This window comes from Acanthisitta chloris, unplaced genomic scaffold (genome assembly GCF_000695815.1).
Source record: "Acanthisitta chloris isolate BGI_N310 unplaced genomic scaffold, ASM69581v1 scaffold3608, whole genome shotgun sequence".
In the NCBI taxonomy this organism is placed as follows: domain Eukaryota; kingdom Metazoa; phylum Chordata; class Aves; order Passeriformes; family Acanthisittidae; genus Acanthisitta; species Acanthisitta chloris.
The window spans coordinates 18,821-34,056 of NW_008687431.1; the positions used below are offsets into that span (position 1 = coordinate 18,821).

A 15,236-nucleotide genomic window follows, 5' to 3' on the forward strand; every position below is an offset into this window, starting at 1 on the left:
ACTGGGCATTGTAAGGGAGTTGTTTGGAATTCAGCTCCTGTCCTGGAAGGCACATAATGGGCATAACCACCCAGGGAAGCGTAAACTTGTGTGGGATTTGTAAGGGTTGTTACAACGCAGGGGGATGTGAGCAGAAATCAGATTGGAATTCTACTCCTAAGCTGATAGAACCACAGTAAATACAGGTTAGAAGGGAATGCCAGGGTAAACAAAGTGGGTTAGATGGGGAAAACTTGCTTAGCAGTGGAAGTCACCCAGAGAGGCAATGCCCAGCTTGTCTGGTGAGACCAGCACCATGCCTGGGCTCTTGCAGCGCATCAGGGAGCTGGAGCAGGACCTGGAGGGGCTGCAGAGGGAGATCCAGAAGCATTGTGCAGAGCAGCAGAGTGGCCAGAAGCAGCTGGCTGAGAAAGCCAAGGTAAGCAGCTGGTTGTGGGGGACACACAGAGGGCAGGTGTGCCCTGGTGAGCCCATGGCAGGTCCCATCATCCCAGATGGGTGGGAAGAGTTCCAGCAATCCCTGGGAGCACAGGCTGCACAAGAAGGGGGTCCAAATGTCCTGAGCTCTGCCATGGATGCCAAGAGAAGAAATAACTCTGGTAGCAGAGTGCCCTGTGCAAGCAATGGGAGAGAAAGTCAAAGATGGACAATGTCCCAGGACCAAACCCAGGCAAAAAGTGGTGTGAAGGATGCCTGCCTGTCTCCTGGTATTCCAAAGCTAGGTTTGGAGTTGTCTGATGGGAACAGTGGCTACTTGGGGTCAAAGTGCCCATGGTGTGGTTTTCAAGTGTCACTCTGAGATCCCAGTGCTCTCATTGTTGCAGGTGGAGGAGGAGCTGAAGTCATCCTGTGCCCAGCACAGCCTGCATAACCTGGAGAGATCCCAGCTCGTTTTAATCCCTCCTACAACCAAATTTCACAACTAAAATCAGACACTTTTTCTTCCAGCTTCCAGCAGGGACAAGGACAGGAAGTGCCAAAATATGTGAGGGTGAGGGGCAGCTGTTCCTGTGCCATTTCCAGTCGAGGTCAGGAGCAAACCCACACAAAGACCTTTTTGCTGGAGCTGCCCAGCCCAAACTTCCAGTGTGTAAGGGGCATAACAAGTTCAAATATTTCCCCAAACTCCCTCAGATATCTGTCCCAGTCTCAGACCCCTGAGATTTCCTCCTCAATGGTACCACCAGGGAAAATGGAAGGGAAAAAAAATAAACCAGGATGGGATTTATATCTGGCTTTATGTTTGAGTGCATATGCTAATCTGATTACTCACCAGGAATCCTCCTTTACAACAGCTTTTCCTTTATTAATCTTTTTTCCCTTTATTCATAACCACCCTAACATTCCAGCCTGAGCAGGGAACAGCAAACAGAACACACCAACACCGTGTCCAGCCATTCCTGCCTCTCCCATTTCCAGGAGACTCCAAGAGCTCACGGAACAAACCCTCCCAGACACACAGCAGCTTGGGGGGAGCATCAAGCAACTCCTTGTGAGCAACTTCCCCATTCCAAAGGTAAATTCATGCAGCAGCCACCAGAGCAAAGCTGAGCTCTCTCTCCCTGCAAGAGAGAATCCAAGGAGTGATGTTGGGTACCTCTCATTCTCCATCTATTATCACATCACTGCAGCCTAGAACAAAGTTTGGTGCTGCTACAACTTTAAGGCTTCCTCAATGCAACAACAGGGTCTAACAGTGAAGGGCACTAGGTGTTTTCCATAGCTGTGCACTTTTCTAAGGAAAAAAACCGCTATGTTAAGCATGCAAAATCTTGCAGTGCAACCACATGGATCTTGGAGCCTGAATTGTTTCAGCCACATAAGGTTTGATAACGTTAGGAAGAAAATATTAACCCACATATCAAGAAGGGACAGGAGAAAGACTTTGATGTGCTACAAGAATCAGAAGAATGGAGCAAGGGCTAAAGAGAAGAGGAAATAAATGCCAAAGGAGAAGCTATTCTGTGATGCTTTACACACAATCTCTGGTCAGTGCTGTCTGGAACTGATTCTGAGAAAGCTTTAAGAGCTCCTGACACTCTCATTTAAACTGTAAATGAAGTTAAGACAGTTATGATGGATTTATTATTGTTTCTAACAGAACTCTGTGTATTTTCCCCCTTCTCCAAATGAACTGCACATCACTGACATAAAATGACTAATGTGACCTCCAACATCATTGTGAGACCAAAGCAAGTGACAGTACACTCTGTGCAGCCTGATGAGGCAGAGCATTCTCAGTCCTACAGCACAAAACACCAAGTTTAACACCAAGGAAGACAGGAATAAAGAGAGCTAGGAGATTGCTGCATTGAAAGATGTGGCATGAAACATTGATTTGTTTTTTCCCCCATTCCTCCTTCTCTCATTTTCCAGATATATCTAAGTTGCTTCATCCATAGCAAATGGAATTGATGATGCTTTTAGCTCTGAGTTCATACAGAGTTGAGCATTATGCTGCACCCACTGCAAATCCAGCCTTTTCCAGAACTGAGCAAGAGCAAATCCCAAGAGTTAAGGAAATGCTGGATCAGGTTCAGCAAAGCCAGATAGGGTTCTTTTAGTAAGTAAATATATATACATACACATCCATTGGGGCTCTGAAAAGGATGGGGAAAGCTGTGATGTTTCAAGGATTTTTGGGTGTCAAAGCAGCTTAAGCAGGAGCCTCATCTCTCATGGAGGGGAGCAGGTCATTTCATGAATCAAAGCTGTTCTTCCATGCTTTGTTTTGTGCCATTTGAGCAGCCCAGCTGCCTTGCTGTGGGCAGAGTGGAACCTGCCATCGAGCCAGGGACTGTGCTTCTGAGGTTAATCACTTGTGACTCAGCTCAAAGTGAAAAACACAACGAAAAACCTGAACAGACAGGTTACTACTGAAGATGCATTTCAAGGAGGATGTTCATATCCACTGAGCTTCTTTTCCACCATGGAGTTAAAGCATCTTCCTTACATCACAACGTAGCTAACAAAAAGAGTGGCTAAAACAACTTGTCATCAACCAGCAGAACGAGGAGTTTTCTCCTACTAGGAATGTTTTGAGGGCTTCATTTTCTTCTGCATAGTAAAGCTACCAAAGCAAAATATTCCTCTCCAGCACCAATCCCTTCAGAAATAAGCTGACCAAGGCCAACTCTAAGAACCCTTGATGCACTATCTCCTGAACCACTAAAGCAAGGACAATTTCCACCTTCCAGGCATTGCAGGCCACAGAGCAGCAGCTTCCAGATGCACCTTAGCCCATGTCTACATAACAGCTTTGGATTACTGGAGATCAGAGCTTTGTGTATTCCATAGGAGGGGAGGTTGGATTGGGGTTTTTTAAGCTCCATGGCAGTTACTTCATGAAATCAACAGCAACAGGAGGCCTAGAGCTCTCTCTCAAAAGGAACTGCTGCTGAAGGGATGGATCAGAAGTTTTCTAGGAGAAGCAGATCCATATTCTTCCCACGGGTGCTTCCATCTATAGAAAGGGCAAGGTGACATCTACCCACCCATTTGGGCCCCTATCTTTATCTCTGCACTAATCCCAAGCCAAATCCCACAGAGTCACTTTCTCCAGGTAATGGGAAAAGCAAAGGCAAAGGATGGTGCTTATGTCCTTGATATCCATTTCCAAAACCCAGTGGGGTTTGAAGGGAAGAGAAGCAGGGAACTGAACGTAGTGAAGGATGTTGGGGACTCACTTGTTGCCTAGGCAAAAGAAAGTTCTCTGGTGTTTGTTCATTTCCAGCATTTGCTATAAAGCACAAAGTTGGTAAAAAATAATTACATTTCTGCTAATTGGGTGCAACTTTTCCTCAGGCTTTCCCCTGCAGGCTGAGCAGCTGAGGGAGATGGGGCGCAGGGAGCGTCTGCTGCGAGCCGACATACAACGAGCTGGGCAGCAGGTAGGGAGCAGCAGGGATGGCAACATCACCTTTGTGGCCATGGGCAGCACAAGGATGTGACTTCCCATGCTGAAGAACGTGGTGCTGGAACAGAAATGCAGAGTCCTGAGCACCAAACCCTAGCATGGGACTTGACTTGTCGGCGGGTGCAGAAAAATAGGCTTATCCCCAGGATTTGTGTAAGCAGTGTAGAAGATGGAGCAGTTTAATAGGATACAGAAATGCACTCTATAATCTTAGTTACGCTGTCTGGAACTCATGTAAACTCTCCTCCCTCCCTGGGTAATGCTGCTCTGCATAGGGACAGCCCTTTGCTGATAATATCATGCTGAATATCAATGATCAATCAATTCTCAGTGATGTTTGTTTTCCTGTGTCAATCCCTGCTGCAGCTGGAGTCCTTCAAGATCCAAGTGATGCAAGTGTGTTCTCCAACAGCAGCAGGCAGCACAGGGAAATCCATAACAGAGCAGCAGGTGAGTTGAATAGCAGTTCATGTCGATGCTCAGTGCCTCCAACATCCAGAGTGGCTTAAGGCAAATTCATGTCGATGCTCCAACATCCAGAGTGGCTTAAGGCAGCCCTTGGGGAATGGCTGCACTAGGTGCACTAGGGTTGGTAGCATCCAAGCTTCTCCAAAGGAGGAGTCATACCAGTTTAATGTCACTTCTCCATGATGTGAAGGAGACACAGTCCTTTTTGTCTCCCAAAGCTGGAGTCAGTGGGCTGCAGCAGGAAGGAGCCTGACATAGCTACCAGTTTGCAGCAAGTCTCAGTCATTGTTTGCTTGAGACCATCTGTGGTCCCTCAGTTGGAAAAGGGTCTGTGGGGCACTGAGAGTCAGTGCCTTCTCCTCCTCTTTCTTTGCCTGCTTTTGCCAGGTGATAGAGAAGGTCAGGCAGATCTCTGATGAGAACCAACAAAGTTGCAAGAGGGAGAAGTGTCTGCAGGAGGAGCTAAGCTCCAGGATCAAGAAGGAGAAGGAGGTGTCTGCAAACATCGAGGTGTTCAAGAACTCCCTGCAGAAGCTTCAGGTCAGTCCTGAGGACAAAGTGGCAGCTGGGAGACAGCAGCACAGGGTGTTTTGGTGGCCTGAGTTGGTCCAGGTAAAGGTGTTGGAGTTGGTTTTGTTGGACAGAGCAAAGATACAATGCCTGAAGCAAAGTGTCATCCCAGAGATCCAGGAGCTTGTCATAGAGTGAGTTGGGTTGGAAGGGACCTTAATGCTCATCTCATTCCACTCCCTGCCATGAACTGGGACACCTTTCACTAGACCAGGTTGCTCCAAGCCCTGTCCAGCCTGGCCTGAGATGTTTAGAGAGGTTGTGTCATTTGCCAAGTCGCTGAAAGCCACTGACTGTGGAGATTGGCTGGTTTCCCACCAGTTCTGTTTTTTCCAGACTTGCCTGAGGAGCTCCTGTAGCAGCACCAACCTGAGAGAGGAGCTGGGGCAGCTGGAGGCAATGTGCCTGGACCAATCCATCTCAACCATCAAGGCAGCAGTGGTGGAAGTGGCACATGTACCTCTGTGCTGGCTGGAGGGTGTGGAGCAGCTCCTGGCCAGTGCAGGGATGGACCTGCACACCTCCAGCAAAGGTTTGTGTCCTGCTGGGTGTCCCTGGGAACAATCTCATAGCCTAGCTAGACAGATGTAATGGAGAAAAATCCAGTGTGAGCCACTGCTTGGGGAGAGAATCACAGAATCACAGAATTTTTGAGGCTGGAAAATACCTCCAAGGTCATTGAGGCCAACCATTAATGCAGCACATTCAGCACTAAACCACATCCCCAAGTGCCACATCCACACACCTTTTGAACACTTCCAGGAATGGTGATTCAGCCACTGCTCTGAGCAGCCTGTTCCAATCAATGCCTGACCACCCTTTTCAGGAAGAAATTTTCCTTAATATCTCTAATATCAGGTGTATGAGCACCCCACACAATGAGGCTCTGTTGCCTTTGGCAGGGCTGTTGTCTGCTTTCACGAGCTTGTTGGAAAAGAGTCAGGAAATGGCACAGAGGAATCAGATGTTGCAGGTACAGAAATATTTATGTACATAAACCACATGGATTTGGGATCTTTCTATGGGTAAACAGGTTGGTAATCCCAAGTGAGGCAGTGTGGGACCTGGATTGGGGATGTGCAATAGCCAAGGTCTGCAGGAAATGCAAGGGAAGGGAGATGGAACCTGCTGTCAGCATATCCATCTCCCTAATGCAGCAAGGCTGGAGGGGACACTTCTTTTGTGAATTGTTTGTGAGTGGATGTTCACAAAAGGTTTATTTCTTGCCCTGCTGCTTCCTTTAACACCTTGGTGTCTCCCTGTAGGAGCAATTAGAGAGACTTCAGGAGTCACAGGCAGAGTTGCTGCAGGAGCACACAAAGGAGCTGGAAGCAAAACATGAGCAAGACATAGAGATAAAAATCCAGCAAATTATCTTGGAAAAGGACAAGGAGAACAAAGAGGTATGGTGGTATGGTTGGTGGTTTGGAAAAGGAATGTTATGCAGGAAAAATGGGTGTCTATAAGAGTGTTGGCTAATGAAAGGAGGAATCTTTAGCTCCAAACTGTCTGGGTGCATTCCCAGGTGTCCAAAGGGATCCCAAGAGGATACCTCCCCTGCTCCAGAGCAGTGACCCTCCTGGCTGCTTTACTTCTTTGGAGCTGATGTCTTTTGCCTAATGGTATGTTTTTTCCTGAATTAATCCATGGGCTGTTGATTCTCAGATTCTGGAGAGTGCTGTTGCTGAGGAGAAGATCAAGTGCAAGAAATCCATGGAGGAAGAACAGAAGAAGATCCAAGAGCTGGAAAGCCACCTGAGAAGCATAGCTGAGGTGAGAAGGGAAGGTGAAGCAGAACAGTTCATTCTTGGAATGAAGCAGTGGGAAAGTGCACTGTAGTGTGATGCTCCAAGAGCCTAAATCAGTGGAGTGAGGGTTATCCCCAAAACACACAGATTCATATCTGCAGGGAGAAAAGAGGATTCCTGGCTAACTGAATTACTGCTAATTTTCTCATGTAGGCAACAGCAAGGAAGACAGAGGAGCAGGAGGTGACAGAGAGCAAACTGAGAGAAGCTTTGTATAAGCTGGAGGAAAGCACTGTGAGACAGGTACTTCCACCAGCTCCTGTGTGCAGGTGGAGGATGTAGTGATGGTGAAGAAGGCTTCCCCATCCCTGAAATCCTTCCCTTCCCTATGTCCTTCCAGCTGTCAAGAGAGATGATGCTGATCATTGATCCCAAAGGAAACCACCAGTGCTTCCAACTGATTCCCATATCTTGTTTCCCAGGAGGTGTTACAGCAGCAGGTCCTCACACAGAATGAGCAGGTCAAGGCTATCCAGGAGGAGAACGAGTTTCAGAGGCAGAAACTGCAGGAAGAAGTGGCAGGATACAGGGAGCAAAGCAAACAGCATTCCCTGACCATCATGGCTTTAGAGGAGAGGCTGCAGGAGGCCACTCAGCAGCAGAAGATGCTGGAGGAGGATAAGGCAGCACTTGTGGAAAAAATGGAAGGTTGGTAAGGGTTGTGTGGGCTATGCCTGTCCCAGGAATCTGCTGTGTTAACATGGAATGTGTATGGAGAAGGAGTAGGGTTGGGCTGGATGGGCCCCACCTGGTCTAGTGGAAGGTGTCCCTATGGAGCAGAAGCAGCAGGACAAGTATGTAATTGTTACAGAGGAGTGATTGGCCTTTTTTTCTTTTGCCCTGTAGCATTTCAGCGTGGTGCCCCCAGGTTGGCATTGGGAGCTTGGCAGGAGGTTTGTCCTGCCATGGAGTCACAAGTTTTTCTGAGGTGAGCTGAGCTTGCTGATGGTGATCTGGGTCTGAGAAGAGCATGAACCACTGGGAGAGCCTAAGGAAGACCAAAGCAACTTGTCCTGAGATCTTTTTAGTCTAGGATGGGACTCTTTAGTTCCTTTGCTAGGCTAAGGTTGTCCTAAGAGCATAGAGCATCAAAGTGATGCCAAGCAGCATGTGAGGATCTGCCATCCCATCCTGATGGCACCAGGTAAAAGTGAGCAAAGTGACCAGCCTCATGCCACAAGGTGATCCCAGGGGACCAAAATGCAGGTAAAAAGCAAGATGTGCATGTTAATCAGGAGATGTAGCACAGGAAGGTGTGTGCAGGCTCTGTGAAATGACACTTCCCAATGAGCTGTGACATTTGCACTGATCTTCCCCAGGAAACTGCAGGAGGAGCTGGCAATGGCACAGAAAATGCTTCTGGACAAGGAGGTTGTCATCCAGAGACTCACCAGGGAGCTGTCAGAAACCAGAGCCAGAATGTCAGACTTGAGAGGTGGGTGATGTGCATTGTGTGGCTGCAATCATCTCAGCTCTCCTCCGAGCAGTGACAGTGTAGTGAGCACACACAGGTCATGGGAAATTGGTGTCACCATCCTCAGAAATGCTCTTGTCCTGCTGGGAGCAAAGCAGGTGGGCCATTAGAGGAGGTGAATTCCTTCCTGTCCTTGGCTAAGCAATAGCAGTGATGGTGAGCAAGGAGGGTAAACAAAGGAAGATCAGGTGGACAAAAGTGAGACCATCTTTCTCAAAAATCCCATTGGTGAGATCCTTGGAGCTGAAGGTATCCTAAACCAGTGGACTGGGAGAGCCTTGCCTGGAATTCCTCCATGGGCAGGGTGACAGAATCTATGAGGAATGTGGGGAGGTCAAAGGCTGCAAGTCAGAAAATGCTGGTGACCTGTTCTCCAATCTGAAGGAAAATTGCTGAGCAAGGAAATGCCCTGGCATATGCCCACACAGAGACTGGGATTATTAAACCAGGATGTCCTGTTGGCATGGCCCAGGATCTGAGGGCAGCTGTCAAGGGCAGGGTAGGGCTCTGCAGGGACAAACCCTATTGTTGTTGCCATTTTCCATGAGGGAAAAGGGGATGTATCTTTGAACACCAGCTGCAAATCCCCCAGGACTGGGAGATGAGGCAATCAGCATCCCACGAGGCTGTTTTGTGCCTAGGGGAGCTCAGTGAGGAGCAGAAGGTGAAGCTGGAGCAGAACCAGTGCTGGCTGAAGCACCAGGAGAGGGAAGTAAACCAGCTCAGGGAGAAGTTATCCCAGATGTCCTGCCTCGTGGAGGAGAAGGATCGAGCCCTGAAAGCAGCAGCTGAACAGTTAAGGTACACACTGCTCTGACCTGAGGCTTCACCAATGCCAGGTCTCCAGCAGCTGATGGTTTTTAGGGCTCTTCCCAGAGCAAATAGCACATGTGAGAGCATCAGGATGGAGCTCAGCTCTGTGGCAGTGCCACGGGAACCAAACCAGGGGTTTAGTGGAGTTTGTGCCAGTGGATGTGTAACTAAGTCACTTGTAACTAAGTGAGTGTTCCCACCCACACCGTGGTAGTCATCAGTGGGTGCCCAAGCTGTTCAGGTCACTTTCATCTCTCTTGGGGTCCCATAAGGTCTTATCTCTTGGCACAGACAAGCCCAAGCCCACTGCCAGGTGCTGAGAGATGCCTCCCAACAAACAGTGGAAAAGCCAGAGAATACTCCCAGGACACCAGTGGAGGTGGGTGAAGCCTCACAGAGGGTAAGTCCCCACGGAGGCCACAGACATGTGGGTTTGCCAAGAGCATTGGTGGCACGTGGTGTTTCTCAGCATCACGGTGAGACCTGGTGACACCTGGTCAAGCCTTTTGCTGCTCCACTCTGGCCTAAGGGCAGGATGGCTGGAGGGCAGGATGACTAGGAGCCACAACCCCTGAGCCAACACAGCCCCCACAGAGGCTCACTGCTGGATAATGAGCTGCTGTTTGCACAGAGCTTTGGAACCGCCAACTGTTGTGTGTGCTAATGGCTGTGTTAATTGGCAATTAGAGGGGATAGCAACATGCAGCTCTCTCTCCTTTTCCCAGCTGGTGAAGCTATGGATTCTGGCTGTACAGGTGATGCAGAAGCAGTTCTAGGGTTGTACAGGCAGGAACTGGGGTAGCTTGTTGCACAGGATGGGGAAAAAAACCCACTTCCATTCTCCTGTGCCAAATTGCTATTTGATTTCCCCAAGGCTGGAAAAGGGAAGAACTCACAGGTGGTGGCAGCAGCAGATGGAGGGACTGCAGGAATTGTACATTCTGTACAGCAAAAGTGGCAGCCAGCAGTGCTGGGCAGTGACTCACAGCCAGCTGATGAGCGGGTGGGAGGATTCACCCATCCTGTTCCACATATCATGATGGGGAGGAAAAGCACCAAGTGCTGGAGGTGCCTTACAGGAGCAATCTGTGTCCTGCTGGACAGAGCAGGGGGGTGATAGCAGCCAGATCAGAGCTGGGGGTCTGCAGCAGGGTGCCATGCCAACCCCATCCTGGGTTTTTGGATGTTTGTCATAGTGCAGGGTTATGGACAGGGCTGGGAAAGGGCAGTGCATTTGTCTGTGTGCACAGGTGTTGCTTAATAATGGCCGAGATGGTGTAGGAACACAGTCTACAGAGTGTATCAGGGTTTGTGCATAGGTGGAAAATGCTCTGTGGTAGTGCAAAGGGCAAGAAAAAAATGCCAATGTTGTTGTTCAGAGCTGTGCACTATCCCAGTCCTGACTCCCTGGAGCATTTGTGGGGCTCATGTCGTCACCATGGCACAGTGCAGCAGGGAAGGGATCTCTGATGAGGCTCTTATTAATCTATGCAGATGCTCCCCAGACTTTGCTCTTGCATGTGCCAAGTGACCAGTGCCTGGCAGCCAGGCTGTGTTTTTAATCCAGGTTCAAGTGGAGTTCATGCTGAGCCAGATGAGTGAGAACCAGCTGGGTTACTTTTTCCAGGAGCTGCCATCAGACTTGGCTGACCTCGGTGCGAAATGCAGAGGCCTCAGGCATGAGGAAACGATCCAACGCCAAAAAGAAGGTTTGGCTGAGCTCCGGGAGAGAGTAAAGATGCTGGAGAAGAGGCAGTGCTCAGGTGAGCAGGGCTCTCCTAGAATCATGGAATGATTAGAATCATGGAATGGTTTGGGTTGGAAGAGGCCTTAAAGACCATCTTGGTCTAATCCCTCACCATAGGCAGAGACACCTTCCACCAGTCCAGGTTGCTCCAAGCCCTATCCAACCTGGCCTGGAACATTTCCAGGGATGGGACAGCCACAGCTTCTCTGGGCAACCTGTGCCAGTGCCTCAGCACCTCACAGGGAAAAGCTGCCCAGTCTCAAAGTGGCTGAGGTAGGGAAGCCACAGCATGTCATATGGAGACTGGAACAGCCTGGTGGTTGTTTGCTTGCCTCCAGCTGCCATGAAGAAAAGTTTGGAGCCAACGGTGATCCTGACAAAAGATATGCCAGAGAAAATAATCCAGCAAACTGGTCTTGAGATGGAACCAACATCCATGGTGGGAACAAAATTGAAGGCTGGCAAGGTAAGGAGGCTGAGTGTGGTTTGTGATGCTTGTGGCTTTGTTGGAAAAGTCTTTCTTGGCACAGGGAGAAGTAGGCTTTCAGGGATAAGAAGCCAGGGGGAGAGGGGGAGGTGTAAAGCCTGGCAGGGTGTGAGGGGCAGAGACGATGGAAGCTCCATCAGGACCAGCACATTGCCTGGTGCCATTGGAGTAGTGTCACTCAGGGTTGCCACAGGCTGAGCTGGGTGGGCAGCTTGGGGTCATGGTTTTCCCACAAGGTGGAAGGGAGGCTTGAGGCCAGCACTCAAAGCCAGATAATCTGCAGACTCCATCGGTCTTTCCCTGCCTCTGCAGGTTCCTGGTCATGTTCCTATTGGGCTCTCTCTCAGGATCATCAATAGGGTAGCAGGCTCAGAGTCAGCTGAGGCAACAGACCTCGGGGAGAAGATGGTACGTCAGGGATAGATGTGGGAAAACGTGTAGCGCATACGTACATGCTCAGTGTGTGTAGAGTTTAGATGGGGTTTGGACACATTTCAGAAGTAGGTGACTGGCACCTGGGCTTGCAGGAGCATTGAGGACGAACTGCTCTGTGATTCAGTTGGAGAAGTCCCTGCCCATGGCAGAGGGACTGGATTAGATGACCTTTAAAGGTCCCTTCCAACCTAAGCCATTCTATGGCCCAGGGCACATTAGGTATCTGCCAGGACATCTCAGGACCCCAGAACATGCTATGAGTGTCTGCCAGCACATCTCAGGACCCCAGAACATGCTATGGAACATCCTCCTCTTCCCACCAAAGGCCTTTGGACTGTTCCCTGGAGCAGTCAGGGTTGATCTGCTGATCTGGCAGAGTTGGTGAGGATAGGGACCTCCGTCAACATCGATGCCAAGAGAGGCTGGGGAGCAATGGACAGAGTTGGATGCATAGATGCCAAGAGAGGCTGGGGAGCAATGGAGAGGGCTACCAGAGGAGGGATATGTTTGGGCAAAGGGGTCTCTTCCCTCCAAAAAGGACAGAAAACATCCAGCAGGGAAAACGGTCATCTTGGAAAAGGAAACAATCCAATCCCAATAAGTTGTGCAGGTGGGAATGGAACAAAACCCCATTTTCCTTGGGACATTGTCATCTCCTCAGAGAGCAGATGCAAAGCAGATGGCTGAGCAGTGTGCTAGAATGCAGCAGACCTGGTAAATAATGCATTCCCTCTTCTTCTCACAGTACCTTGATGTAATCGGTGCTCTGGGAAGCCTGATGGAGATGAAGGAGCTGTCGGGATTGCAGCCTGTGCAGCACCTTCCTTGGGAGGAGAGGGAAGAAGCAGGACTGCAGAGACAAAATGCATTGGAGTTGCTGTACAAGAAGATCAGGAACCTCCAGAATCGCCTGGAAAGGAAAGAAGAACTGCTGAAAGAGTATGAGGGCTGCATGGAGCAGCTCAGGTACAGAAAGGCAAGGTCACAGTTCTGAGTGAGACCTGGTCCTGGGGTGCCAAGTGATGGGGAGCTTGGGGGAAGGAGAGATGAAACCCCTTGCATCTTTCTGGAACCAGCCATGGTGTGGCCATGGTGTAAAAATGAAAAATTAGGAGACATGAGGAAAGGTTCTCGCACTTCTCAGCAATGGTACCTCATGGGACCCAATGTGGTTGAGCAGTGTCAGAGATGGGAAAGCCTTGTGGTGGCTGGAGCATAGGACAGCAGTGGCATCAGTTAGGGCAGAGGGATGGTATTGGAAGGACCAAGGCAGGTGTGGGAGAGCCCACCTGGGGGTTGGGGATGATGTGGGCAACAGAAAAACAGAATACCCCCTCCTGTTTTTTACAGGCAGAACCAAGAGTCCCTGCAAAGGTGCCAGGAGAAGATTTCCAGCCTGGAAGATGAAGCACACAGGGAAGCAGAAGAGAAGGCTCTGCTGCGAGAGGCACTGGAGAGGACACAGCTTGAGCTGGACCAGAAGAGGCTGCAGAGAGCAGCCAAGAGGCACAAGGTGAGCAGACAGGAGCAGGCAATACCCAGCTCCTGCACTTTATACAACAACCAGCTCTGTCTATTGGGAGGCCAAATGGAGTCAGTCAGACCATTCCAAGAGGCTGGAGGTCCTGGGGCCCTGCTGCTCAGCCTCGTGGCAGCATCCTACTGCTGAAACTGGAGGCAGCTGCAACAATGGGTTTGGGCCATGTACTGGGGTGAGGGAGAAGAGCAGGTCATGCTCTGTCAGCCATGCCAAGCTCTCACAGGTGAGCACTGTGCCTGTTGTCTCTCTGTTTTACAGCCTGGAGCCATGAAACCTCCCTGCTCAGGCAAGCTGAAGGCCAAAGAGCACACGGCAGATGCTGTCAAGACAGGAAGCTCATGGGAGAGACACCACAGGGGCCTTCAGTAGGTGATAGTCTGCAGTAAGAATGGCTCATCACTGTGGACTTCATGATGGTGGAGGTGGCATGAGATGTGAGTGCATTTTGAGGACCTCCTGTTGGTATCCTACCCCTGGTAGCTCCTGGGCATGCTGGTGTGACTGTATAGTATGTCAGACCTTATTTTCCTGTAGTCCATGCTGCATAACACCACAGGGGCCTTCAGTAGGTGATAGTCTGCAGTAAGAATGGCTCATCACTGTGGACTTCATGATGGTGGAGGTGGCATGAGATGTGAGTGCATTTTGAGGACCTCCTGTTGGTATCCTACCCCTGGTAGCTCCTGGGCATGCTGGTGTGACTGTATAGTATGTCAGACCTTATTTTCCTGTAGTCCATGCTGCATATGGTGGGATGCAGTGTGTCAGACTTTATTTTCCTGTAGTCCATGCTGCATACAGTGTGGTGGGATTTATGGCAATGGAAAAGGTGGTGAGCCCAGTATATATGTGTGTGTGTGTGAATACAGTAGATGTGTGAAGTCAGTCCTGTAGGATCTCTCCTGCCCCTGCCAAAGTAGCCTCAAGCACATGGCTGGAATTATCCCTTGTGCTTGCAACTCCCCTGTCTTCTGATCCCTGGGGTGTCACAGAGGAACTGAAGCATAAGGCATGATGTGCAATGGAATTGCAACAACCCAGGAACACTGGAGCTACCACATGGGAAGAGCTAAGAAGAGGACCTGTGTCAGCCACAGCAATATGGTACAGCAGCAGCATGAGAATGAAGCCAGGGAAAGGAGAGCGGCGTGACAGTCTGGGTTTGGGTTTATTGTTGCCATCAAACGAGGTCCTGCTCCTGCCTTTAGCAAGGGTGGGGGCAGACCCTAGTTTCTGGGGAGCAGCAGTGCTTTGGGGGGGGTCCCTGTGGGGAACAGGCAGCTCCGGTGCATATGTCATCTGCAGTCCCTTCGCCTCGGCATTGCTCAGAGCTGTCCATGTGCCGAGTCCTCTGCAAACCTCTTCAGCCGAGGATAATTTGGATGTGAGCAAAGCCCCGCTGGGGTTTTTTGGTCTTTATTTTTTAATAGGCTAAAAAGGTCTGGAAGCAGCACAGAGAGCTGATGCAGGGCTGCAGAGTCTGTGGAAGGAAGTCACCCCGAGGTGCAAAGAGGCCAATCCCTAATGGCAGTGGTAGTGCCATGGGGCTCTGGTCATTGATGGGGCTCTGGTCATTGATGTGGCCTGGTTTTCCCTTTCCCTCTGCTGGGAGAAGCTGGATGCTTCCCTGTCTGTGTGCCTGGATTTATTTTGGGGCAAGGCATGACCTTGTCTGCCTGTGTAGGTTAAAGATGCTGCCGTGAGCATTCTCCAGGGGTGTTGAGCCACTCCATGTCTCCTCCCTATTCCACCCTTTGCCAAATTCTGGATCAGGAATGGATGGAGCTGGTGGGAGTATGGGTGCTGTGGGTGCACTGGGGGCTGCAGAAGCCCCTTCCCCTCCTTGGAGCCTATGGAATTATGGGATAGTTTGGGTTGGAAGGGACCCTAAGGACCATCCTGGGGTGATTCCAGTGGAGGATGGATGGGAACCACTAGTGATCAACTGGAGCAGCGTGGTCAGCAGGATCAGGGAGGT

General features: G+C 50.0%; 1 protein-coding gene across 1 annotated transcript in view; it reads left to right on the forward strand.

The window, feature by feature from the left end:
• FHAD1 (forkhead-associated (FHA) phosphopeptide binding domain 1) overlaps positions 1 to 13,623 on the forward strand; it is a gene marked incomplete at its 3' end in the record, with an annotated part of 19,638 nt that extends 6,015 nt beyond the window's left edge. The window contains exons 7-23 of the mRNA XM_009080576.1: positions 314 to 418; positions 3,819 to 3,890; positions 4,772 to 4,996; positions 5,291 to 5,410; positions 6,220 to 6,357; positions 6,620 to 6,727; positions 6,916 to 7,005; positions 7,185 to 7,414; positions 8,082 to 8,197; positions 8,878 to 9,037; positions 9,341 to 9,449; positions 10,617 to 10,812; positions 11,135 to 11,262; positions 11,596 to 11,691; positions 12,464 to 12,684; positions 13,069 to 13,231; positions 13,517 to 13,623. Coding sequence (XP_009078824.1) covers positions 314 to 418; positions 3,819 to 3,890; positions 4,772 to 4,996; positions 5,291 to 5,410; positions 6,220 to 6,357; positions 6,620 to 6,727; positions 6,916 to 7,005; positions 7,185 to 7,414; positions 8,082 to 8,197; positions 8,878 to 9,037; positions 9,341 to 9,449; positions 10,617 to 10,812; positions 11,135 to 11,262; positions 11,596 to 11,691; positions 12,464 to 12,684; positions 13,069 to 13,231; positions 13,517 to 13,623 — 2,384 coding nt within the window. The remainder of the gene's footprint in view (positions 1 to 313; positions 419 to 3,818; positions 3,891 to 4,771; positions 4,997 to 5,290; positions 5,411 to 6,219; positions 6,358 to 6,619; positions 6,728 to 6,915; positions 7,006 to 7,184; positions 7,415 to 8,081; positions 8,198 to 8,877; positions 9,038 to 9,340; positions 9,450 to 10,616; positions 10,813 to 11,134; positions 11,263 to 11,595; positions 11,692 to 12,463; positions 12,685 to 13,068; positions 13,232 to 13,516) is intronic.
• Positions 13,624 to 15,236: the final 1,613 nt, after the last annotated feature.